The 27,276-nt window shown below is 45.6% G+C and overlaps 1 protein-coding gene across 6 annotated transcripts in view; it reads left to right on the top strand.

The window, feature by feature from the left end:
- FBLN2 (fibulin 2) overlaps nucleotides 1-27,276 on the top strand; it is a 112,846-nt gene that overhangs the window by 58,427 nt on the left and 27,143 nt on the right. For 5 of the 6 annotated variants that reach the window (XM_019633450.1, XM_019633447.1, XM_019633449.1 and 2 more), the window contains exons 3-5: nucleotides 20,683-20,794; nucleotides 22,198-22,327; nucleotides 26,627-26,807. In XM_019633450.1, the coding sequence (XP_019488995.1) occupies nucleotides 20,683-20,794; nucleotides 22,198-22,327; nucleotides 26,627-26,807 (423 nt within the window). Of the gene's footprint in view, nucleotides 1-2,434; nucleotides 2,479-20,682; nucleotides 20,795-22,197; nucleotides 22,328-26,626; nucleotides 26,808-27,276 lie in introns of those variants that run through there. The other variant, XM_019633453.1, reaches the window with a different exon arrangement.

Genomic DNA, 27,276 nt, shown 5'->3' with positions numbered 1-27,276 from the left:
CTTCTCCTTCTCCTTCTCCTTCTCCTTCTCCTTCTCCTTCTCCTTCTCCTTCTCCTTCTCCTTCTCCTTCTCCTTCTCCTTCTCCTTCTTCTTCTTCTTCTGCCATGGTCGTTGGTTACACATTGCCTTCATGCTACAATGGCATAGTTGACTCTTTTAAGGAGGACACAGCTCGCAGTGGCCCATGTGGGGATCAAACCGGCAACCTTGGTGTTATCAGCACCACGCCCCAACCAACTGAGCTAACTGGTCCCCCCTATAACTAAGCTCTTCTTGAATGGATAATACCTGCATATGATAAGCAACACACAAAAATACAAAAGGGGGAAACTGAAATGTCAGTTTGCTTCCCTCCCTCCCCCGCCAGGGCTGGGTCCCTCCCCTAGGTAACCCCTGCGACCACTTTCTTGGTTCTGCTTCCAGAAATACTGCACATATACTCACACATCCCTTTAAATAGAAAATGGTGGCTTATTATACATGCTATTCAGCATTGAGCCTTTTTTCCTTAATTCTTCATAGAATAGTCAGAAATTGTTGTGTATAAGTGCATGAAGATCTAATTCTTTTTCACACCTGCATGAGATTGCATGGATATAACATCAATTATTTAATAACTGCCTTATTGATGGGATTTTGGTTGTTTCTGGACATTTGCTTTTGGCTATGGCAAGCATCTGTGACGTGTGTGTTTGTACACATGGGGGTGTCAGTCAGCAGATTAGATTTCTAGAAGGGTAACTGCTGGGTCATTTTTTCTTTTTAAATACAACAATGCATTCCTTTCTGTTGTAAAATTTAATCATTTTAAGTGTCTAGTCAGTGACATTAAATATATTCACATTGTTGTATAACCATCACCACCATCCATCCACAGAACTTTTTCAGCTTCCCACACTGAAACTCTGTGTCTATTAAACACTAACTCCCCCTCCCTCTCCCCACTAGCCTCTGGGAACCTCTGTTCTATTTTTTATCTCTATGAATTTGCCTATTCTAGGAACCCCATGTAAGTGGAATCATATAGTTGTCCTTTTGTGTCTGGCTTATGTCACTTTTTGGGTCAGATTTTTAAAGACATTTTTAGTTTTTAGTCTTAGAATTTTCTAATCATACTACTTTTTTTTTTTAAGATTTTATTGGGGAATTGGGGGAGGAGAACAGCATTGGAGAATCGGGAAAGGGAAACAGACAAGTTACTGTCCTTTTGTTCTTCAGTCTAGTTGTGGAGGACGTCGCTTCACTGGCCCATGTTGGTATTATCATTGCGCTCTTCCGGGGTGAGGCAGTCACTCACCAGCCATTGGACGGCTGCTCACAGTGGCTCTTGGCGGCTCACACTGGCTGCCAGCCACTCACAGTAGCTTATGGCAGCCCACTGCAGCAGTGGCTGCAGCCTACACCATTGCCAGCAACTCACAGCAGCCCAGCTCCAGGTCACCATCTTAGCTGTAGAGGACGCAGGGTCACTGGCCCTCATGTGGGATCCGAACCCAGGCCCTGCTGCTCAGAGCTGGCGTCCCAAGCCAACTCTTAACCAACACGCCATTCGGCAGTTCCCTGTACCTTTTTAAGTAATGGTTTTTTTTTTAATTTTAAAGTATTTATGAATAGAAGAGCTATGGGACTTACAGGAATCGTTAAAGAAGCATTTAAAGTGGACACCAAGAAGGCACCAGCCAGTGGGTCAGAAGCTGTGAGTGGCCTGCCCTGAACCCCTTCCCGCACCCTAGCTGTCTGTGGCCCGAGTGCATTCATGCACATCGTGTAGCCATACCACGGCTGAGTCATCCCTTCTCCTGTTGATGGGCTCTGAGTCATTTCCAGTTTGGGGCTGTTGGTGGGTCTGCAGGTGGAGACCATGGCACCTGTTTTCCCTGGACGTGTACCTGACATGCAGTTGCTGCATGATTGGCTTTACGGACCATCTGCTTTATCCGACGATGCTTGCTCTCGTGCTGGCAGCGTCCTGGAGGCCTCACTCTGTGAGGTAGAGATGGCAGAGTGTTTGGAAACCAGGATGATGCTGGCCCATGTCGCTGTTTATCCCAGGAGGCCAGAGAGAGCCTGCTGGGCTAGGGCTGCAGCTATCTCAGCAGGAGGTGGTCTCTGTGTGCAGCATTAGGGTAACTGACAAGGGAGGAAGGATATGCTCCCCTGGCCTGAGCTTAGACAAGGTGACAAAGTGATCAGGAATGGGGGAGTCCTCCAAAACCCAGAGGAAAGCAGAAAAGGTGAGCTTGGCCAGCTTCTGCTAAAGGGGTGGTTGTCCTATTCTTGCATTTATTAGTTTTTTACTTGGTCTTTTACTTAGGTAATTGCAGAACAGTTGTGTGCCAGCAGGCAGGGAGGTCCTGTTTTCTGAGCACTGGTTTGCCAGACACCAAGTCTTCTCACTTCCCTACTTTGTGATTTGCCCATTTACAGACAAGGACGTGGAAATGCAGAGGATGAGTGGCTTGCCTGTGTTCCGGACAGGTGAGGGGTGGCCCTTCTGGATGCCTGAGCTCGAAGTTGGGTGCAGCCCCGTCTGTGCTCCCTTCTGAGACCTGGGGTGGACACTGCTGCATGGAGGTGGTGTGAATGCTATGGCTGGGCCACCATTTGAATTCCTCCCCCTCCTTCTTCTAAGCCTTTGCCCTTGGGCTGTACAGTGTAAACTCTTAGATCTATTTACATGGCTGGGAAATGAAGGTAATCCTCTGACTTGGTGGTGATGATGACAGTTTACATGAGGTGATGTGTACCAAGGGCCTGGAATACCCCATCTGCTCCCAGGTTTCATCAGGTACCAGGTCTGATCTGGCACTGCGGACCACGAAATGATTCAGACCCATTCTTGGCCCCTGAGACCTTCACAGTCTGGTGGTTGAGACAAACATGTCACCTGACGGTTACATCATGGTAAAGTGTGTACCAAGTGCTAATATGAACGAAGCTGGAGGAAGCAGCTGTTTGTTCTGCCTGGGATTGCTGGATGAGGGTGCAGCCAACAGAAAGGCAAGGAGTCACGTGGCTTAGCCCATTAAGGATGGGTAGTTGGACATTGGATGGTTGGACAAGTAGAGAGAAGAATTCCGAATGTGGGACAGCATGTGCAAAGACACAGTGGCCAAATAAGCATGTGTGGCCAGCGTAGGGGGACATGAGCTGGGATGTGAGTCTTGGCTGTGGTGTGAAGGCCCTGGTGGTCACACCAGGGAGGGGTGCTGCTTCCTGTCAGGTGGCCATGGACTACAAGGCTCCCCAAGATAACTCGGGGCTTGTGAATGCCAGAGCATTATGAGGAAGAGTAAGTAGGGTGATGTAATGAGGGTTGGTCTGGAGGTTGATTTGGATTCAGAAATCAAGGCAATACTCCCTGAGGAGGTGAGATTCCTGAAGGAGGAGAAGGGACAGTCCTACAGAGAATGGGGGTTGAGCAGGGCACAGGGGAGGGGCAGAGGATTCCAGGCAGATATAGTAGGTGCAAAGGCCCTGGGGCAGGAATGAGCCTGAGGAGTGGAGAGAGTAAGTGAGAGAGGGGCTCAGAGAAGGAGACGAGGTGGGGAGGTTGGCAGAGCCACACCATGTAGGTCTTTGTAAAGAAAGTGGGGACTCCGGGGGCCTGTAGGCCGAGGAGAGACACAGTCTGGTTGATATTTATGAACAATCATTCTGGCACCATCCAGCAGATGAACTGGAGGAGGATCCTGGTGGGAGCAGGGTGCTTGGTGGAGTAAGGGGTTAGGTGGGCCTGACTAGGAATCACTTTGGAGGTGACCAGTGGGTGATGGGTTGGAGGAGGGTGGTGAGGAATGAGGAATTGGCCTGGAGGGCCCTGAGATTGACAGGAGTGCTTCACTGACAATGGGAAGACCTAGGGAGAGGTGGTGGTTTGGGAAAAATCACTTGCTAAACAGATTCTGGCATGGGAAAACCAGGATATGCCCAGTGGTAGTTCCTTAGCCAGCTTTGTGTGTGTGCGCAGGAGACTGAGGCCATAGTAGGACATAGAGGAGGGGATGAGGTGAAGAAGACACTTAAAGCTCAGAGACTGGATGAGATCAGCCAGTGCGGGGTGTGGGAGAACAGAGGAGGTCCCAGGACTGAACCTCTGGAAGGCTGGTGCCCAGAAACTGAACAAGAACCAGAGAGAGACAGGGCTGGGAGATCTCAGAGAGGGGGTCAGGGAAGGGGACCTGGCTGGAGGAGAGGGCCTCTGGGCTGAGCCTTTAAGCATTGGGCTGGGATGGGGTGGGTCTTCTGGATGAGGAGATGGGGCATGCTTCTTGTTGGGCTTTCCCTGGCCCTGCCTCCTCTGTTGGATGGTACCAGGCAGCGAGCGCCATGCTTCACCCCTATACGAATTCCCTTCCTCCAAGTGGGTGGCTCTCCCAGCATGAGGGGTCACGGCCCCTGAGTTCCTTTGTCTGAAAAAGAAGGAAGCCAGGGTGGGAAAGGCCAGGAGAGAATGGTGGGAAGCCTGCCAAACACAAGCTGAAACCTGGCGCCTGATCAAGGAGGGGGCTGGTAAGACAACACCGTTCAATCCCCAGGGGAGCAGAACCACCTCTCAGGCTGTTGGTGGTTAGTTTCGCAGAGAGGACCGTCAGCATCAGCTGTATCAGCTCACCTGTGACAGCTGTGGGGCAGCTGAGGGGTGGAGAAGGCGAGGGAAGATGGAAGTTGAGGCTTGGGTCTTCTAACACCCTACCTGATCTGTAAAGTAGGCATAATAGCAGTACTCACACATATTAACTGTGAGAATCAGAGTGCTTGGACCTGTGCCTGGCCCGTGGCTAGCACCCCATTCATTTCAGCTGTTAATGTTATCCTGATAGGGCACCCATCTCGGGTTGCCTGGCTGAGACCCAGGGATCTATTGCAATCTCCTATCTGTGAGGCAATCTCGGAGAAAGCTTAGAAAGCGTTCCGTCCAGTAAAAGAAAGGGCATTGTGAGCTCTGCAGGACAGGGGTAGGCTGCCTGGCTGATGTGAACTCTCCAGCACCGGAAGTATTCAAACAAAACTGAGGCTCCCATGTGTCCAGAGTGTAATTAGAGAGGATTAAGCCTGGAACGGTGGTGTCACTCTCAGTGGCCACTCAAGTCCTGACTCTGGTAGGAGTCCTGGGCCAGGTGTATCTGTGCTGTGCTCCATTCCCATGGTGAGAGCACAACCCTGCTGTCAAACAGGTTCTCAGGGGCCCATGTCTCTGGCTCATTCAGCAAATACTCATAATACCCACTCTACCAGGTGCCATGCCAAGATAAATAAAACCCCTAGGTCTTGAAGCAGAGATTGCAGAGGAGGACACAAACTAACAACTATAAAAGAGCTCATAAACAAACAGGAGAATTTCACATAGTGATGAATGCTATGAGGAAATTTGAGTGATACGATGAGAGAGTAACCAGGCTGGTTGGATGTGCTTTTTATTGCCATAATTGTATTTTACACTTTTATGTACTCAGTTGTATTGAAATTTTCCTTTTTTTGTGTGTGAATTTTATTTCCTTTTCCCCCCAGCTTTATTGCTTTATTGAGCTATAATTGACATATTAGGTCAAACAGTTAAGTTCGTGAACTCATCCTAGAAAAAGTGCTACATACCTCATTGCTGAATATCAATCACTATGGTCACTTTTGAAGTACTCCTCTTGGGAAACTATGCACCGACGCCAGTGCCTACTCACCCTTCAAAGCAATTTTGGAACTCTTTTTCTGGAATGGCCATCAAATCTGTTGTTGTATTACCCTTGATGTCCTGAATGTCATCAAATGTTTTCCTTTCAGTATTTCCTTTATCTTTGGGTAAAGAAAGAAGTCATTGGGGACCAGATCAGGTGAGTAGGGAGGGTGTTCCAATATAGTTATTTGTTTACTGGCTAAAAACTCTCTCATAGACAGTGCCATGTGAGCTGGTGCATTGTCGTGATGCAAGAGGTAAGAATTGTTGGCGAAAAGCTCAGGTTGTCTTTTTCACGCAGCCTTTTCAGCCCTTCTAAATAGTAAACTTGGTCAAGTGTTTGTCCAGTTGGTACAGATTCATAATGAATAATCCCTTTGATATCACAAAAAGGTTAGCAACATTGTTGCAACAAGTTTGCAAACTTAATTGTCAGAACATGTACAACATTATGTAAGTTTAAGGTATACAATGTAATGAATACATATACAGTATATGTAAGTGATTACTCTAATAAAGCTAGTTAAAACCTCTATCACCTCACATAGTTACCTTTTTTCCCCCTGTGGTGAGACTACTTAAGATTTATTCTCTTAGCAACTTTCAAGTATACAATACAGTATTGTTAACTGTAGTCACCAGGCTGTACATCAGATCGCCAGAACTTGTTTATCCTATAACCAGAAGTTTGTACTCTTTGACCAACATCTCCCCTTTTCCCCACCCCCGCATCTTCTGGTAACCACCAATCTGCTGTTTGTACCAGCTCAGCTTTTTGAGATTCCATATATAAGTGATACCATGTAGTATTTGTCTTTTTCTGTCTGATTTATTTCACTTAGCATAATACCCTCCAGGTTCATCCATGTTGTCACAAATGACAGGCTTCCCTTCTTTTGTATGGTGAAATAGTATTTCATTGTATATACAGAGGGTGCCAAAAAATGTATACACATTTTAAGAAAGGAAAACTATTAAAATTGTAATACTCAGTATATACCGATAACAAAAGATGAATACAAGTCACGTTTGACTTCTGCAATTACAAGAGGTGCTCAAAGTGGTTACCATCGGCGTCCAGACACTTCTTTTTTTTTTTTTTTAAAGATTTTTTATTGGGGAATTGGGATGGGAACAGCACTGGGGAATTGGGGGAAGGGGAATAGACAAGTTGCTGTCCTTTTGTTCTTCAGTCTAGTTGTGGAGGATGTTGCTTCACTGGCCCAAGTTGGCACCATCATTGCGCTCTTCCCGGGCGAGGCAGATCAGTCACCGGCTTCTGGACGGCCGCTCACGGTGGCTGCTGGCTACACATGGTAGCCCATGGCAACCCACTGCAGCAGGGGCTGCAGCCTACGCTGTCGCCGGCGACTCACGGCAGCCCAGGTCCAGGTCGAGCTGTTGTTCAGCATCTTAGCTGTAGAGGGCAGTGTCACTGGCCCTCATATGTGGGATCCGAACCGGGGCCCTCTGGCGTCCCAAGCCAGCTCTTAACCATTGCGCCACTCGGCCGGCCCAGACTCTTCTGATTACGGCAAATTACTACTGCTTGAGCAATGCTGACCAAAGTGTTCACTTTTATACATTTTTTTGGCACCCACGGTATATGCCACATTTTCTTTATCCATTCATCTATTGATCGACTCTTAGGTGGTTTCCATGTCTTGACTATTGTGAATAGTTCTGTAATGAACATAGGGGTGCATACAAGGTGTGATCAAACAATATGGTAAATGTTTAAAGAAAAATTTATTACAGTAAAAGACACACTGCCATTAATCCCTCTCAAAATACTCCCCCATGCTTTGAACACACTTATCCCATCATTCTTGCCACTTTCTGAAGGAGTTCTGGAAGTCCTCTTTCATGAGTGTCTTTAATTGCACTGTCATGGCTGCCTTGACGTCCTGTATTGGTTCAAAACGTTCACCTTTCATTGTCATGTTGACTTTGGGGAAGAGCCAGAAGTTACACGGTGCCAGATCTGGTCAATAAGGTGGATGAGGACACACCGTAATGTTTTTATATGACAGAAACTGCAGTACCAAAAGCAATGTATGATCACAAAATATGGTGAATGCTGCTGCCGAGAGCCATCCAATGGAAAGGCAGGGGTCTTCAATACAGGAAGCATCGCATCTAACCTTAGTAACAGTGTGTGACAAGTTTCAATTTGTTCGGTGCAGTCAGTCAGGTGTGAGCTACAGTTGAGAGAAGGTGGGTTTTTTTTTTGTTGTTGTTGTTTTTGAAGATTTTATTGGGGAATTGGGGAAGGAGAACAGCGTTGGGGAATCAGGGAAGGGGAGCAGACAAGTTGCTGTCCTTTTGTTCTTCTTTCAGTCTAGTTGTGGAGGACGTTGCTTCACTGGTCTATGTTGTTATTATAATTGCGCTCTTCCCAGGTGAGGCAGTCACTCGCTCGCCATTGGACGGACGCGGTGGCTCACGGCAGCTCACGAAAGCACATGCCAGCTGCCGGCCAGCCCCACTGCAGCTTACACCGTCGCTGGCAACTCACGGCAGCCCAACTCCAGGTTGAGCTGTTGTTCACCATCTTAGCTGTAGAGGGCGCAATGTCACTGTCCCACATGTGGGATCTGAACCGGGGCCCTGCTGCTCAGAGCTGGCGTCCCAAGCCAACTCTTAACTAATGCGCCACAACCAGCGTGCCACTCTGCCAGCCCAGAGAGAAGGTGTGTTTTAACATGTGCTGTAAATCATCCTCCATCATGACAACGCTCCGTGTCACACATCACTTCTGGTATACGGCATTTTCTGTCGAATAAAAACATTACAGTGTGTTCTCATCCACCTTATTCACTGGATCTGGCTTCTGGCTCTTCCCCAAAGTCAAAATGATTCAGGACATAGAGGCCGTCATGACAGCGCAACTAAAGACACACATCAAAGAAGACTTTCAGAGCTGCTTCAGAAAGTGGCAGGAACAATGGAATAAGTGTGTTCGAAGCGAAGGGGAATATTTTGAGGGCAATTAATGGCAGTGTGTCTTTCACTGTAATAATTTTTTTTTTAGTAATAATTTTTTTATATAAACATTCATTGTATTGTTTGATTACACCTCATATATCTTTACCAGTAAATGTTTTCAATTTTTTTGGGTACTCAGAAGAGGGATTGGTGGGTCATATGGTAATTTTATTGTTAATTTTTTGAGGAACCTCCATATTGTTTTCCATAGCGGCTGAACCAATTTACGAGGCCTGACAATTAAGTTTGAGAACTTGTTACAACGATGTTGCTAACCTTTTTTAATGTCAGAGGGATTATTCATTGTGAATTTATACCAATTGGACAAATAGTTAACCAAGTTTACTATTTGGAAGTACTGAAAAGGCTGCGTAAAAAAGTTAGACAAGGGGGGGGGGCGGCAGGTTTGCTCAATTGGTTGGAGTGCAGTGCTCACAACACCAAGGTTGCCAGTTCGATCCCGACATGGGCTGCTGAGCTGTGCCCTCCACAACTAGACTGAAACAACTACTTGAATGGGTCCTGGAAAAACACACCATTCTCCAATTAAAAATAAAAAAGAAAGAAAGAAAAAGGAAAGGAAAGGAAAGGAAGGAAGGAAGGAAGGAAGGTAGGGAAAGGAAAGAAAGTAAGAAAAAAAGAGACGACCTGAATTTTTCGCCAGTGATTCATGGCTCTTGCATCACGACAGCACACCAGCTCACACAGCACTGTCTGTGAGGGAGTTTTTAGCCAGTAAACAAATAACTGTATTGGAACACCCTCCCTACTCACCCAATCTGGTCCCCAATGCCTTCTTTCTTTACCCAGAGATAAAGGAAATATTGGAGGGAAAACATTTGATGACATTCAGGACATCAAGGGTAATACAACGACAGCTCTGATGGCCATTCCAGAAAAAGAGTTCCAAAATTGCTTTGAAGGGCGGACGAGGCGCTAGGGTTGGTTCATAGCTTCCCAAGGGGAGTACTTTGAAGGTGACCATAGTGATATTCAGCAATGAGGTATGTAAGTACTTTTTCTAGGATGAGTTCGCTAACTTAATTGTCAGACCTCATACATTCCCACCAACAGTGTATGAGGCTTCATTTTTCTCAACACCCTCTCCAACACTTGTTATTACTTGTCTTGTTGATGGTAGCCATTCTAAGAGGTGTGAGATGGTATCTCATTGTGGTTTTGACTTGCATTTCCTTAATAGCTAGTGAAGTTGTGCATCTTTTCCTACATCTGTTTGCCGTTTGTATGTCTCTTGGGAGAAGTGTTTGTTCAGGTCCTCTGCCCGTTTTTTAATTGGATTGGCTTTTTTTTTTAATTGTTGAGTTATATAAATTCCTTATATATTTTGGATATTAGCCCCCTTATCAGAGGTCTTGTTTGCAAATATCCACTCCCATTTGGTTGGTTGCCTCTTTGTCTTGTTGATGGTTTCTTTTGTTGTGAAGAAGCTTTTTAGTTTGAAAGAGTCCCATTCATTTATTTTTGCTTTTACTTCCCTTGCCTTTGAGGTCAAATTCTTAAAATCATCTCTAAGACCAAGGTCCATAAGTTAAGTACCTATATTTTCTTCCATGAATTTTATTGTTTCAGGTCTTATATTTAGATATTTGATCCATTTTGAGTTAATTTTTATGCACAGTGACATAGCAGTCTAGTTTCATTCTTTGCATGTGGCTTTCCAATTTTCCCAGCACCGTTTATTGAAGAAGTTTTTTTTTTCTCCATTGTATGTTTTTGGCTCCTTTGTTAAAAATTATTTGCCTATATATATGTGGGTTTATTTCTGGGTTCTCAATTCTGTTTCATTGGTCTGTGTGTCTCAGCCAATACCATGCCATTTTGGTTTTTGTCACTTTGTATTGGGTTGTCGGAAAAGTCATGATGTATTTTTTCTATTTTTTCCATGTTTTTCGTTGCAAAAATGCGTCATAACTTTTCCGACAACCCAATAGTATAAACTGAAGTCAGGGAGTGTGATACCCCTCTGGCCTTGTTTTCTTTTTTTAGGTTTGCTTTGGCTATTTGGTGTCCTTTGTGGTTCCACACAAATCTGATAGTTTTTTTGTTATGTGTTTTTAAAAAATGCCATTGGAATTTTGATGGGGATTGCATTAAGTCAGTATATTGCTTTGAGTAATATGGCCATTTTAACTATGTTGATTCTTCCAATCCATGAACACAGATGTTTTTCCATTTCTTTGTATCTTCTTCAGTTTCTCTTCACACTGTCTTGTAGTTTTCGATGTGTAGGTCCTTCACATCCTTTGTTAAGTTTATTTGTAGGTATTTTATTCTTTTTGTTGCAATTGCAAAAGGAATTTTTTTAAAATTTATTTTTCTGAAATTTCATTGTCAGTATATAGGAATACAAGGTATTTTTGTACACTGATTTTGTATCCTGCAACTTTACTGTATTTGTTTATTGTTTCTAATAGTTTTCTGGTAGAATCTTTAGGGTTTTCTATATAAAGAATTATGTCATCTGCAAAAGTGACAGTTTAACTTCTACATTCCCAATTTGGATGCATTTTATTTCTTTCTCTTGCCTGATTGTTCTGGCAAGGATTTCCAATACTATGTTGAATAGCAGTGATAATAGGGGACAACCCAGTCATCTTCCTGAATGTAGAGTGAATGGCTTCAGTTTTTCACTGTTAATTATGATATTAGCCGAGGTTTTGTCATATACAATCTTTATAATGTTGCAGTACTTTGCTTCTATACCCATTTTATTAAGTGGGTTTTTTTTAAATCATAAATGGATGTTGTAGCTTGTCAAATCCTTTTTCTGCACCTGTTTTTTAACCTTTGCCATTTTCACTATGATGTGTCTTGGTGTGGACCTGTTTTGGTTCAGCTTGTTTGGAACTCTCTGCACTTCTTGGGCTTGTATGTCGATTTCCTTCACCAGGGTAGGGAAGTTCTCAGTCATTATTTCTTCAAATACATTCTCGATTACTTGCTTCTTCTCTTCTCCTTCTGGTACTCCTATGATGCGAATGTTGTTGTGCTTGATGTTGTCCCACAGGTCTCTTAAACTATTTTCATTGTTTTTTTTCTTTTTTCTTTTCGTTGTTCCAACTGGGTGATTTCTGCTATTTTGTCTTCTAAATCACTGATCCAATCCTCTGCTTCATCTAATCTACTGGTGATTCCTTCGAGTGTGTTCTTCATTTCAGTTATTGTATTCTTTAGTTCTAACTGGTTGTTTTTTATGATTTCTGTATCCTTCTTTATGTCCTCCTTAAGTTCCTGAAACATTCTTATCATCAATGTTCTAAATTCTGTCTCTGAAAGGTTGGATACCTGTTTCATTTAGTTCCATTTCTTGAGGTTTCTTCTGATCTTTTACTTGGGACATGTTTCTTTGTTTCTTCATTCTGGCTGTCTCTCTGTGATTGCTTCGATGTGTTAGATAGATCACCTAGAAAGAAAGAAAAAAAAAAAAAGAAAGAAAAAAGAAGAAAAAAAAAGGAAAAAGAAGAAAAGAAGAAAAAAAAGGGGGGGCACTCTCCACCCACTTTAATCTGCAGACCACTTGCTCAGCAATAAAGAGACTCTGGGCAACTCAGCATCAGCTGTTGGAGGGAAGGACTCAGTGCGTCATGCGCCAACCTCCCTCTAGACTTGAAGTGAGCTTTCCGCAATTAGCTGCTGTGTGCTCTGGAACCGTGCTCACCACCAAAAATCCTCACAGGTTGCTGTGGGCTGTCTGCTGCTGCAAAAAACCCTCTGTGGCCTGTGGAGGTAAGGGCCAAGCACCAGGGGCTCAGGGTGCCCCTGGAAACACAGCTCTAGGTGGGTGGGGCAGGCCCCCAAGGCACCACAGGATGTGGTCAGTGGCCCCCACCAAGTCAGAGCAGCATGCACTCCTGCATTGGCAGCCAGCCCACACAAACTCGCCAGGAAAGCCCTGGCTGAATCACTCAGGCGCACAGCTCACAGCCCTACACTCCCAGGAAAACGCCCAATCTCAGCCTGTCCCAATCAGCCGCTCACAGATGAGGCTGAGCAGCCTGACAGCCAATCGCCACCCAGGCAACTCTGCACGTGCAGTGTGGAAATCAGGGACCTAAGGCCAGTTGCACACTCCCGGGTCTCAATAAGCAGTCTGTTGGAGTCGGAGCGCGCCTGCCAGGCGCTTCCCTGGCTACGCAGCACAAGCAGTGCAGAGGGTGGGGATCCAAGGCCGCGTGCGCATGCACGCACGCACGCACACATGCACTCCTGCGCCGATTCCAGCAGAGCAATGCAGTCCCAGACCTGAGCCTCTGTGGGCGGGCACAGCCCTGAAAAAATGGCGCCCTCCTGTGCACTACTCATGTGCAAGCTCCACACCAGGGGGACAATGGTCCCAAAACCTCCAGCTCCCACGCCAAAGGCGCTCAGTTCAGTCCTTCCCCACAGGCTCCTGTACCCCATTCACACAGTTACTCCCTCCACCAGGGACTGGGTGAGTGCTCACCAGTGAGCGAGTCCGTGTGTTGGCTCCACTGGTTCTCCAGCCGCCCTCAGCCTTACTGAGTTGAGCAAAGAGAGTCCTCACTAATTTCTACTTCCAGCTATCTTGGAACTCCTCTTCCTGGCAGAGTAACTCTGGGCTGGTGAGCACGGTGTGGGGCCGGAGGGTCTCCCCCAACCGGAGAAGCCTCCCCACTGCTGAGGTCCCTCATGGGGTTTGCCCTCTGTAGTCTCTGCCCCTCCTACAAGACTCGACGTGGCCTCCTCTTTAAGTCCTTCGTTTAGAGGTTCTGTTCATCTAGTGCTCAGGGGACTTCCGAGGTTGAATATTTTATAAATTATTTGTAATTTTGGTGTGATCATGGGAGGCAGTTGGCACAGTGTCTGTCTATTCTGCCATCTTACCGGAAGTCCCTTTTCTGCACCTATTGATATAATCATATGATTTTTATCTTTTGTTTATGTGGTGTATCACATTGATCGATTTGTGTATGTTGAACCATCCTTGTGCCCCTGGGATGAACCCCAGTTGATCATAATGTATAATCTTTTTAATATATTGTTGTATGTGATTTGCTAGCATTTTGTTTAGGGTTATTGCATCTGCATTCATCAGAGATATTGGTCTGTAGTTTTCTTTTTATGTGTTAGTCTACCATCATCCTTATCAGGGTAATGTGGGCCTCAGAAAATGAGTTAGGGAGTATTGCCCTTGGTTTTTTTTTTTTCAGTTTTTTGGAAGAGCTTGAGAAGAATAGATATTAAATAATCTTTGAATGTTTGGTAGAATTCAAGAGTGAACCCATCTGGTTTTTGACTTTTACTTTTTGGGAAGGTTTTAGGTGATTGTTGCAATTTCCCTACTGTTAATCGGTCTATTTTGATTTTACAGATCTTCGTGATTCAGTTTAGGAAGGTTATATATTTCTAAGAACTTGTCCATTTCCTCTGGTTGTTGAATTGGGTGGCATATAGTACATCATAATATTCTTGTATAATCCTGTGTATTTCTTTCTTTCTTTCTTTCTTTTTGTAAAGATTTTTTTGGGGATTTGTGGGAGGGGAACAGCACTGGGGAATCGGGAAAGGGGAACAGACAAGTTGCTGTCCTTTTGTTTTTCAGTTTAGTTGTGGAGGACACCACTTCACTGGCCCATGTTGGTATTATCATTGTGCTCTTCCCAGGTGAGGCAGTCGCTCACCGGCCATTGGATGGCCACTCATGGCGGTTCACGGTGGCTCACGGCGGCTCATGAAAGCTCACGCCCACTGCTGGCCAGCCCCACTGCAACCTAAGCTGTCGCCAGTGACTCACGGCAGCCCAGCTCCAGGTTGAGTTGTTGTTCACCATCTTAGCTGTAGAGGGCGCAGCGTCACTGGTCCTCATGTGGGATCCGAACCAGGACCCTGCTGCTCAGAGGTGGTGTCCCAAGCCAACTCCTAACCAATGTGCAACTCGGCCGGCCCTCCTGTGTATTTCTGTGGTATCCATCATAATTTCTCCTTCATTTCTTATTTTGTTTATTTGCGTCTTTTCTCTTTTTTCCTTAGTGAGTTTATCCAGGAGTTTATCAATTTTATTAATCTTTTCAATGAACCAGCTTTTTGTTGCATTAATTTTTTTCTATTGTCTTTTTGTTCTCTGTCTCATTTAATTCTGCTCAATTTTTTTTATTTTTTTCCTTCTGCTGACTTTGGGCTTCACTTGTGCTTCTTTTTCTAGTTCTTTAGGATGCAGTGTTAGGTTGTTTATTTGGGATTTTTCTTGTTCTTTGGGATAGGACTGTAATGATATAAACTTCCCTCTTATTACTACTTTCACTATGTCCCAAAAGTTTTGATATGTCATGCCATTCTCCTTTGTCTCTATGTATCTTTTGATCTCTCCTTTTATATAGTCTTTGACCCAGTCATTTTTCCAGTAGCACCTTGTTTAATCTCCATATATTTGTTTTTTTTTTCCTGTGTTGTTTTTGCAGTTTATCTCCAATTTCAAAGCTTTTGGTCAGAGAATATGCTTGGTATGATTTCAGTCTTCTTAAATTTGTTGTCTCGTTTTATTTTGCAGCAGATGGTCTATCCTTGAGAATGTTCCATGTGCACTAGAAAAGAATATATATGTTCTGGTATTCTGGGATGAAAGGTTCTGTAAATGTCGATTATGCCCATTTGGTTTAATATGTCATTTAAGGCCGACATTTCTTTATTGATTTCCTGTTTGGATCATCTATCCATAGCTGTCAATGGGTTATTTAGGTCCCTACTACAATTGTGGTTTTTTTGTTAGTTTCTCCCTTTATTTCTGTTAGTAATTTATATATTTTGGTGCTCCCTTAGTGGGTGCATATATATTGATAAGTATTATGCCTTCTTGATGTAGTGTCCCCTTTATCATTATAAAATGTCTATCTATCTCTGTCTCTTGTTACTTTTTTTGATCTTGAAATCTATTTTGTCAGATATAAGCACAGCTATACCCACTTTTCTCTGGATGCCATTCGCTTGGAGTATCATTTTTCACCCTTTTACTTTGAGTCTGTATTTGTCCTTACAATTGAGATGTGTCTCCTGAATATGGAATATGGTTGGGTTTTGTTTTTTGATGCAATTTGCTACTCTGTGCCTTTTTATTGGTGAGTCCAGTCCATATACATTTAGAGTGATTATTGATATATCAAGACTTCCTATAGCCATTTTATCTTTTGTTTTCTGGTGGCTCTGTGTTTCCATTGTTTCTTTGCCCTTGTGTTTCTGTTGTTTTAGTTTGATGGTATTTGATGATTTTTCCTGTTTCTTCTGTTTTTATGTTATCTGAGTTCTGGATTTTTTTGTGTGGTTACCATTAAGTTTATGCAAAACAAAGTTTCATATATACAGTAGTCTTTTTTTTCTGCATGCATCTTATCTCCGTTCCCCTTTGCAAATTCAGACCTTTACCTTTATGTATTTGTTGTCACAAGTTATCCTTATATGTGCTGTGAGTTGCATTAGCTATTGTCTTCTTTTTCTCTCTTTTTAAATATTTTTATCCCCTTTAACCTTTATGTTATATTTAAATGTATAATACCCTATTCTGAACAAGGGTTGCAATTTCCTGCTTTTGTCTGTTATCTTATTCATATTTTTTGTATCCTGTTGTCTTTTTGTTTAAGGCAGAATAAACCCCCTTCGGTATTTCCTGTAAGGCAAGTCTTGTGGTGGCAAATTTTGTCAGCTTCTGTATGTCTGGAAAAAATTTTTTATTGCTCCTTCATATCTAAAGAATAACTTTGCTGGATATTTTGTTCTTGGCTGGTAATTTATCTCTTTCAATAGTTTGAATCTTTTGCTCCACCCCTACTAGATAGTTGAGTTTCTGCTGAAAAATCTTATAATAATGTAATGGGATTTCCTTTATAGGTTACTGTCTTCTTTTCCCTGGCTGTCTTGAGAATTCTTTCTTTGTCGTTAGTTTTAGACATTTTAATATGTGTCATGGAGACAGCCTTTTTGGATTGACATAATTAGGTGTTCTGTTTGCTTTTTGGATTCGAGGATCCAGTTCTTTCCATAGGTTTGTGAAGTTCTTGTAACTATTTGTTTGACTAGTCTCTCTGTTCCCTCCTCCCTCTCTTCTCCTGGCACATCTGTTATTCCTGTATTGCTCTTTCTGATGGAGTCAGATAGTTGTTTCATTTGTTTTTTGTTTTTTTAAATTTTTTTTTAGCTTTAAATCTCTTCTCCCATCTGCATCATTTAGATTTCTATCTTTGATATCACTGATTCTTTCCTGTATCTGGTCAGCTCTCTGTCCTAAGCTTGCTAATTCATTTTTCATTTCTTATAGAGTTCTTCATCTCCAGAATTTCTATTTGGTTCTTTTTTAACGTTTCAGTCCCTTTGGTAAAGTACTCCTTTTGTTCATTGATTTTATTTCATTAAACTGCCTATCTGAGTTTTCTTGCGTCTTGCTGAGTTTTTTCAGAACTTCAGCCTTGAATTCTCTGTCATTTAAATCACTTATTTCTGTGTCTTTATTTTCTGGAGATTTTTTTCATTTCCTTTCTGAGCTTTCTTGTACCTTGGTTGTTCATGATATTTGATGGATTATTTCTCTGCCTAGATATTTATGGAAATGAACTCTGCCGTTTTTTTTTTCTAGAGTGATACCTCACGTCTTTAGCAGGTTGATAAGAAGTCTTTCTTTTGTTTCCCAGCAGGTGGTGCTGGAGCATCTTTTCAGATCAGTGGGAAATGTCTTGCTTGTATTCCCTGGGGAGGTGGGTGTCTCCTCTGTGACCAAGTCGCCTTGGTCTCAGCGTACCACCCCCATGGGGAAATGTGATGGGGTTCCAAGCTCATGAAACTCCAGAGCTGTCCCCTGCAACCAGGTGCACTGCTGCACTGCCTGAGGTGTCCCAGGTGCCCCCATTGAGATGGGTGGGAGCCAGGTAGGCTGGGAGAGGCTGCTTGTTGTGTTTGTGGCTTTGTTCTTCTTCCAGTAATGGGGACTGCCAGACCTCACCTCTGTGTCTCCACTCCTTTCCCTGGGATTAGCCTTAGTGTCTGCCTTTCAGAAGCTATGTCCCTGGTTTTCAGAGCTGTTATTTATATTCTACTCAGTAACTTGACACTCACTGCTAGTTCTGGGAGGGTGAGGGGAGGTGAGCTCTGGAGGATGCGAGGGAGGCAATCAGGCTGTGTGGCTTTGATTTCTCTCTGGCAATGGTGGCTGCTAGACCACTGCTGTCATGCCTCTGTATTCTGTCTCTGTCCTGCGTTCAGCCATAGTAAATGCTGATCACTCAGGCAGGAATGTTCAGGGTTACAGAGAGCACACGCTGCAACCTGATGCTGCAACCTGATACCTCCCCTCTCTGGGCTGTGTCTGCAGCTCCATCTCTGCACTTCCCCCTCCCTACTCCCCTGCTCGCCCCTATTTGCCTGCCTTCAGATGTTTCAATCTGCAGATCTCTCAGACATGTTTGTGTTGAGCAGGGAGTCCTTTGTTGAATTCTAGCTGTTCAACTTATAACTTAAAGGGAAAAAACCAAGGGACCTCTCATGACGCCTGTTTCTGACATCACTCTTCTTGCGTATTCTTAAACATTTCCTTTTTTGAATGAATTTTAGAATCAGCTTGACAAATTTCATGACAAATTATGTTGGGACTTTGGGTTTGCATTATAATTAATAGACTAAATAGAGGAGAATTGGCATCTTTAAGGTATTGAATTTTCCCATCCATATACACAGTATACATTTTTAATAAAGCATACTGTTATAGCTATTAGACAATTTTTTTCTTCATGTAGATTTAGCATGTTTACTGTAGATTTATTTCTAGAATTGTTTCTGTTTTGAATGGGATTTTCTTTTCCTACTACCTTTTCTATTTAATTGTTGCTGATATGTAGGAAAGCCACTAATTTGAATATGTTGATTTTGTTTTTGGCTACGAAATAATAATAATAATTAGTATTCATTTTAATACTGTGTTAGTTTTGATTCACTTGAATTTTCTAGGAAGATGAACCCATAACATCTACAAATAGACCATCATCTCTTTCTAATAGTTCTAGTGCCCCTTTTTGTCTTGCTTTATTGCATTTGCTAGCATCGCTAGGAAGCCGCTAAGTAGTAGCAATGTCAGTTGACATTTTTGTCGTAGTTTTTACTTAAGTGGGACATGTGTCTAATGTTTAACTATTGAGTGTGATGTTTGCAACTTGTTCCTGGTAGACACCAGTTATCAAGAATTCTTTCATTCCTTCTGGTGCCTTAGAACAGCCCTCAAGTTGTTAACTGAAGCTTATGTTTCATGTTTTACAGTAGGTAATGGAAACTTAGAAAAGTTTGATGACTTGAAATATCCATTTAGCAGGTAAAGCTGATGATTCTAGCAAGCGCTCATTCTGTTCCTGGAACCCTGCAGGTTGCTGACATCCCTTGGTGCATTTGTTCCTCCACCCTGCAGGTTTTGTGATGTGAATTGCTCTAGGATATTTAGAGGTCCTGGAGGCTTCAGCAGCTGTGCAGCCATTAGGCCCTCATAACAGAGAAGGACAGTGAGTCTTTGGGAGGAGATACAGCTGCATGTGGCAGCACTAAGATGTAGATCCAGGCTCAAAGTTATTCCATTACTCCCTGCTGCCCTCAGCATTTACATAGGTGTTCCAGATGAGCTTTATTTTTGAATGTCATTTCTTTTCAGACCTCAGAGTGGAATTGTTGGGTCAGTTGTACTCCTCATTTGCTGGCACCTTACACCTTACAGCTTTGCAAGGCTCTCTTTTATTTATGTATTTCATTCCCTTTCCCCATTGCCATCCTCTGTCCCACCATAGGCAACAGTTTTCTTCTGTTTAATTTTGGATTTTTTTTTTTTTACCTTTTATGTGTTCTTGCAAAGTGTGCATCACTATTTTGTGTGCAATACTTTGAATTTGTGTAATGGATCTCACTTGGGTTCTTCCTTTCCTCCCTCGGCATTCTGTTCCGTGCTGCCCCCTGTTGCTGTGTGTGCATGTGGGCAGCTTCGTGTTGTGTGCTCATCTAGTCTGTTGTTTCTGGTAGCTGTGGAGTTCTACATGAAGGGTTTCTCTAAGTTCTCTTCATCTGCTCCCCCAGTGTGAACTGCAGACTGCCTCCAACCCCCCTCCCATAGGAATCTCAAGTGCACAGCCTTGTGCTTGTTGCATTCTGGTCCTGGCAGAGGTGCGTACTCAGCAGTGTAAGTGCTGCCAGGTCTCCCCCACACTGTCTGCCTCCCCACTGCCACCCCAAGGGCATATTTATTGCTCTTTCTGATTTTTCCAGTTTCATAGGTATTTTATGTTGGGCTTGTTTTTTGTTAATTTTCAGGAGATTATTATATTTTCTCAATAGCAATTCTTGGTCAGTTGTAGACATTCCAAAATTGTGTCCTAACCTGTCAGCAGTCTATTACATTTGTCCATGGAGGTCTTTGTGACACAGAGAATGTTAATTTTCAGGTGGTCAGTTCATGTTTCTTAGTGCATGGTCGGTGCCTTTGAGTTTTAAGGTGTCCTCCCTGCCCCCGACTCCTCCCAACCTCCCCTGTTGCAGCGATTTCCTCCACTAACTTTCTTCTGTGAACTTTTCTGAGTTTTAAATGTCCCTTGCTGCTGCTGTTACTTTCTTAAATCTTGTCCTCCTTGGTGTTCTGACCCCAAGCCTGAGTTGGGGTCCTTGTGCACATGGTGGTTCAGGGAGGTGCAGGAAGGAGTGGAACAATGCTCCTGGTCCCACAGGGGACTCTGGAATGTGAGTGGCCCCACAGAGCTCTCACCTTTGTACTCCCATGAGACTTCCTGACTGGCTATGCTTCTCCCAGCCCCCTCTGCCAGTGGGGCAGCTCAACCTCTCAGGCAGTTCTCCAGGAGCTTACAGCTGTGAGCTGCTGGTGGCCAGCATGCAACCACGGATTCCTGAGTCACCTGCCCAGTGACAGGGATCTGACGGGCACCAGTGGCATCTCCTATACATGATAACCTGGACACCCTGGAAGTGCACGCCTCCTCCAGGGTGGTGACGCTACCTGTGTTGCCTGCCACCCACAGTCTCCACGAAGGACCTGATTGAGACATGCTGCGCAGCTGGACAACAGTGGGCCATTGACAGTGACGAGTGCCTGGGAATCCCTGAGAGCGGCTCTGAGGGCGATGTCTGCAGGTAGGGGGCACCCTGGAGCCGGCAGAGCTGCCCATTCATCTGTTCCAGATCTCTGCTTGCTTTGGATGCCAGGCCCTGGCAGTGCAAGGCAAGCCACGCTTCACCTGCTTCCAGGTGCACACTGGTGATTGGATGTGGTAGCTGTGGGTCAGCTGGCGAGGCTTTCTGCAAGTGTGGAGAGCCCAAGACTGGTCCCCAAAGTAAACTAGCCACAGACATTCATAGTCGTCCTAATGTGCATGATCAGAGGAGTGTACACTTTGGAGCAGGTATTACAGGACCACTACCACCACCTAGGAATCACTGGGTGCTGCTCTCAGCACCTACCGGAGGTGCTGCTGGGGGCATGCAACCCACACGTTTTCCTCCCTCAGCTTTGAGCTGCAGTCCTCAGCCCTCTGCCTTTACCCACTTGCTGCCTTAGGGCCTCCGAAAGGCTGGCCTCTCGCTGTCTTCTGCTGCTGCCTGTGCTGATTATTTCTTCTGACTCTAGTGTGTTAGCAGAGGAGGATTTACACCCATGCCTCCCCTGCGCCAGGCCCAGAAGACGCCTTGGTCAGCCAGTCATCACTTCTCTTGTCCAGCAACACCATCTTTTCTAACTTACTCATTTTCCAAACAAGGAAGACATGTTCAGAGGGGTGCTGTGATGCACCCAACGTCACACAGCCCATTGGGAGCATGGCCAGGGTTAGACTCCATGTTTCCTGACGTCCAGCCCACCTTCAGAAACATTTACATTCTAACCTTGTCCCTTTTCTTCCCTATCTGTTGTCCTGCCAATTGGAGGCTATTTAGGAGTTTCCTAGAGTTTTGAGCGAAGTGGCCCTAGTGTGTGCTTACATCCCTCTTGTGATAGGAAGCTCACTACTTCATGGATAGCTAGTTCTGTCTCTGGACAGCTCTTGCTGGAATATGCTCTTCCTCAAGGGGGGCTGAACCCTGCCTCCTGTGACCCCAACTCTGTGTCCTGGCTCTGCCTTCATGTTGTCGACTCATCAGCTGCCTCTGCCCTAAGGCAGTCACACAGGGACCCTGTAGGCTGCTGTTTTCCAGGCCAACCCACCCAGCCCTTCTAAGGATTGAGTCTTCCTATTTCTCTTGGCCCTGTGGGGGTTCGGGGTGCTGACTGCCCTTTCTCCTTGGTCAGGGACACATAGCACTGAGTCCAGCAGGGCCCAAGCCTAAGTCTGTTTGGTTAAACCAAGGAACAAACACACGTGACTTGGTGGGGAGTGTGCTGGCTCTGCCAACGCCACTGCACCAGCACAGGCCCCACTTTCAGCGGCCCTTGGGCGGGGTTCCCTTCTCTGTGCCTCAGTTTCTTCCTCTGTGAAGTGGGGAGGCTCAGTGGGAGGAGGGTGCCGGGCCTCAGGTACGGCTGAGGCGCATGTCTATTGCAGGACAGCCCAGGAGCACTGCTGTGCATCCTACTTGAAGGAAAAGAGCTGCATGGCCGGCGCCATGGGGGCCAAGGAAGGCGACACCTGTGCGCTAGAGGACAGCGACACCTGTGGCGTCTCCCTGTACAAGGCAAGCCCGACCGTGGCCTTTGTGGCCTGGGACTGAGGGTTCTGCGGGTCCGGGGTTGGGCTTCCTTGCGGGGTTCTTCAGTGGGGTGACCCTCACCCCTGGGGTCGGGGATGTCTTCATCTGCACAGAAAACATCATCAGTTATTATATCGGCCTACTCACGAAATATTTTCTGACACCACTGTGTGCCGGGCCCCGTTTTAGGCATCAGAGATGCAAAAATGAGTAACACATGAATGGCCCTGCCCTCTTAGGGCCTTCTTTCTGGTCGGGGGACCGATGGAGACTGAGATGAGTATGTTAATGTATGGGGTATTGGAAGTGATGGTGCTAAGGAAAAACTGGAGAGAAGGGGCGTAAGCTGTGTCAGGGGTGGGGGGCACTGGAGCTTCAGCGCACAGTGGCTGGAGATGGCTTCGCTGAGAAGGGCGCATTTGAGTAAAACCCTGGAGGGCGAGCCGTGTGGATGTCTGTGGGAAGTATCTTCCAGGCAGAGGGAACAGCAAGTGCACTGGTCCTGAGGCAGGCACATGCTTGGCATGTGCAAGGAGCAGCGAGGAGACCTGTGTGGCTGGAGGACAGTGTTGGGGGGACGTAGCAGGAGCCCAGGCCAGAGAGATGCTGGGAAGGAGCCCGCCCATCAGCACAGGGACGGTGGTTTACTCTGAGTGAGGCGGGACACCTGCAGAGTTTTGAGGAACATGATCTGGGTCTCTCCTGACAGTTGTGCAGACCATTCATTGACCCCTCTGTGTGACAGTGCAACCAGGGTGGAGTAAAACCGTACCAGGCAGTCGTGGGACAGAGAAGAGGAGGGTGCCTCTAGCAGAGGGAATGGTGTAAGCAAAGACCCAGAGACAAGGATGTGTGGGAATGGGGTTCGGTAGCCTGGGGTACAGCGGACACTGGCTGTCAGGGGTCGTCCCCTGGCTCTGACATGAAGGACAGTAATTACTGCCCTGAGCACTTGGGCTTTAGGCCAAGGGTGTGCAGGGCCCTGGAGGGATTTACAGAAGGAGAGGAATTACTGTTCTAGAGCTCACACTGGCCTCGAGTTGGTAGGTCAGGGGTGGGCTGTCAGTTTGGCTACAAGTAATGGGACGCCCCCTAAATCATTAGCGTTCCTGTCATATATTGGAGGCTGGAGGCAGTCAGGCCAGAGCTGCAGGAGCGAGAGGCTCCATGGTCATCAGGGACAGGCTCGTGCTGTCTTGTTGCTTCACCATCTGTAATTTGCTGCCTCATGGCCCAAGATGGCTGCTTGAGCTCCAAGCAGCAGGAAGGAGGAAGAAGCACCCCTTTTTAAATTATTTTTAATTGTGGCAAGTACACATAATGTAAAATTGACCAGCTCAGTTATTTTTAAGAGTACAGTTCAGTGGCATAAATACACTCACATTGTGCAACCATCATCACCCATTTCCAGAACTCTTTTCAGCTTCTCAAACTGAAACTCTGTTCCCATCAAACACTAACTCCCCATTCCTCCTCCCCACCAGCCCCTGGCACCCACCATTCTACTTTCTGTCTCTGTGAATTTCACTACTCTAGGGCCCTCATATAAGTGGAATCACACAGTATTTGGCCTATTATAGCTGGCTTATTTCACCAAGTTTTTTTTTTTTTTTTTTAAGATTCTATTGAAGAACTGGGGGATGGGAATAGTGCTGAAGAATTGGGGGAAGGGGAACAGACAAGTTGCTGTCCTTTTTTGTTCTTCAGTCTAGTTGTGGAGGACGTTGCTTCACTGGCCCAAGTTGGCACCATCATTGCGCTCTTCCCTGGCGAGGCACATCAGTCGCCGGCTTTCTGGACGGCCACTCACTGTGGCTGCTGGCTGCTCACACTGGTTGCTGGCTACACATGGTAGCCCATGGCAACCCACTGCCACAGGGGCTGCAGCCTACACCATTGCTAGCGACTCACAGCAGCCCAGCTCCAGGTCGAGCTGTTGTTCAGCATCTTAGCTGTGGAGGGCAGTGTCACTGGCCCTCATATGTGGGATCCGAACCGGGGCCCTCTGGCGTCCCAAGCCAGCTCTTAACCAATGCACCACTCGGCCGGCCCACCAAGCATGTTTTTAAGGTTCATCCATGTTATAGCATGTGCCAGAATTTCCTTCCTTTCCAAGGCTGAATAATATTCCATTACATATATAGAGCACATTTTGTTCATCCATTTTTCGTTGATGGACACTTGGGTTGCTTCTGCCTCTTGACTGTTGTGACTAATGCTTCTGTAAACACAGGTGTGAAAAGAGCCCCTCTTTTGACAACAGACAGGACTTCCACTTACATCACATTCGCCAGCACTTTGTCCAGTGGCCACACCTAGCTGCAAGGGAAGCTGGGAAATGTAGTCTTTATTCTGAAGAGGTTACGTGCTCCACTGAAAATTGGGAAGAAGGGAATACAGACATGGGATCAACACCTGGCTAGTTGTGCAGCAGAGGACAGGGGCAAACTAGGGCAGTTTTCAGGACACATCACAAAAGGAAATATTTGGGGGAGAGGAGGGAAGGAGTTTAAGAAGGCACAGTATCACAAGCCTGGATAACTGTGACAGGGACCTCTTGAGGAGGTGGCATTTGGGAGATGATTTTGACTTCCATTTTGTCATGTTGGGGTTGGTTTTTCTTAAAAACAACTGATATTAGGGAAAGCACTTAGTTGACAGGCAAGTTTAGAATTCCATTTTTGTCTGTATGTTTGACCCTGGAGAAGTCTCCTTTTCTGAGCCTCAGCTTCTCCATCTATAAAATGGGGACAATAATAGATGTCCTATGGAGTGACTGTGCGGATCAGAGGTAATGCTAACTAAGTATTTGTTAAGTACAATGTGGGTCTTCCAAGTGCGAGTGTTTGATGGGTGATGCGGGTCTGGAGTATTGGTTAGCTGTTGCTGTGTAACAAACAATCCCAAAATGTGCTGACGTATGACTGGATTATCTCATGAGTCGTGGTAGTTTTGCCGACCTGGGCCATGCTCAGCTGACCTTGGCTGCACTCACTTACATGTCTGCCGCCAGGTGATGGATCTACTGGCCCTAGATGATTTGGGATGGTTGAAGCCGGGACTTTTTTCTCTACTCCGTGTGGCCTCTAGCAGGCTAGCCTGGGCTGTTAGGTAGAATTCTATATTTGCAATATATTCCCAGGAAAAAAAGCTGGGAAAGATATGCATGGAAATTTTAAGCAGTTATGTCAGTAGGAAGGAATTACCAATAATCATTATTTTATCATTATTTCTTTTCTGTGTATGTGTGAAAATGAATATAAATTAAAACAACCAAATGGATCTTTCCCAGGCATCAAGGTCAACTCAAAGTTGTACTTCTTTGATGAAGCCTGATCTGACCACTCCAGACCTCACTGATCTACTCCTCTTCACACTCTTTTAGCTGTTATTATTTATGTTAACTGCTGAGCAGGGTCCTGACGGGGGCGGGGGGAGAAGTGTTCAAGGCCTTTGGAGTTGCCACTTCTGTCTCATCCTGTTGCCAAAGCACGTCACGAGGCGCACCCAGTAGGCTGGGGAATAGTCTGTGCTGACTGGAGGACCTGCGCTATCACATTGCAGAGAGAGAGGGTGGACACAGGGAAGAGGAAACCACTGGGCTGTTATAATCAATCTACCACAGGAGTTTCAGCAATTAAAGATTTCATTGTTAGAGGTAAACAGTGTGGGACAGGGGTGTATCTAAAATACCTTCAGGCACCCTGGCTTCTGTTTTTCTGCTCAGTCATCGTTAACTTGTGGCTTCCATCCTGAAGGTTACCTCATTTCCCAACATGGTTGCTAAACCTGCTGCAGCCGTCATACCTGTTCCAAAAAGAACCAAACGGATGCCAAAAGGATGTACTTCCAAGCTGAATCAGCCCCAGTTAAAAGCCCTTTTGAAAGCTTCACCTAGTGACTTCTATCTCTGACTGCAAGGGACCCTGGAAAATGCTGTCTTTTAGCTGGCCTAAATAGAATCAGTCCACTAGTAAATATGGGGGGCTAGTGGATGTGGCTGGGGGTTCACTTGTTCTTTTCACAAGAGACCATTTATTAATTATTTCAAAAAACTTTCATTAGTGCTACTTGAGCCAGACATGGGGAACGGATGCAGATAACTTCCGTACCCTTGGAAAACACATAACGGACAGAAGAAACAAGATTATTTCACTCTCATTTATCAGCTGTCCTGCTGAGCCTGACCCAAGCTGCCTCCCGGGGGCCCTCAGTGAGTCCTGTGGGAGGGGAGATGGGCTCTGCGGAGCCAGGGTATGGCGGTGACCACATGTCTCTCTCCAGCAATGCTGTGACTGCTGTGGCTTGGGGCTCCGCGTGCGGGCTGAGGGCCAGTCATGCGAGTCAAACCCCAACCTGGGCTACCCCTGCAACCATGTCATGCTCTCCTGCTGTGAGGGCGAAGACCCCCTCATTGTCCCTGAAGTCCGCCAACCTCCAGAGCCTGAGACTGTACCACAGAAAGGTGGGTACTGCTCCACCCTGGGGCATGGGGGATATGGGATAGTTGGATGAGAGGTAGAGAACTGTTGGGGCTTCTGGCCAAAGTTGGGTACCCTCTGTCCTTCTATGGGAACCTGGGTCCGCAGCCATTTGTGGCTCGAGGCACAAGTCCTGCTCTAGACAGAATCCTTTTGTGGCTCTGTTAACCTACACATCCATACTTTTATCCAACCATCCATTTCAATCACCCCCCACCCATCCTCTAGTTTCTTTCTCCATCCATTTATCCATCCACTATACCATTCATATATCATCCCCTTGCCCGTCCGTCCGTCCATCCATCCATCCATCCATCCTCCATCCGCTTACCCACCCACATATCCTCTCATCTACTTACTCATCCACCCCATTCACTCACCCATCTATCCATCCATTCATCTGTCTATCCGTTCGTCCATCCATCTAATTTCCCTCCCTCCCTCCCTCCTTCC

This window comes from Hipposideros armiger, unplaced genomic scaffold (genome assembly GCF_001890085.2).
Source record: "Hipposideros armiger isolate ML-2016 unplaced genomic scaffold, ASM189008v1 scaffold_1314, whole genome shotgun sequence".
In the NCBI taxonomy this organism is placed as follows: domain Eukaryota; kingdom Metazoa; phylum Chordata; class Mammalia; order Chiroptera; family Hipposideridae; genus Hipposideros; species Hipposideros armiger.
This window is presented reverse-complemented; position numbering and strand designations above follow the sequence as displayed.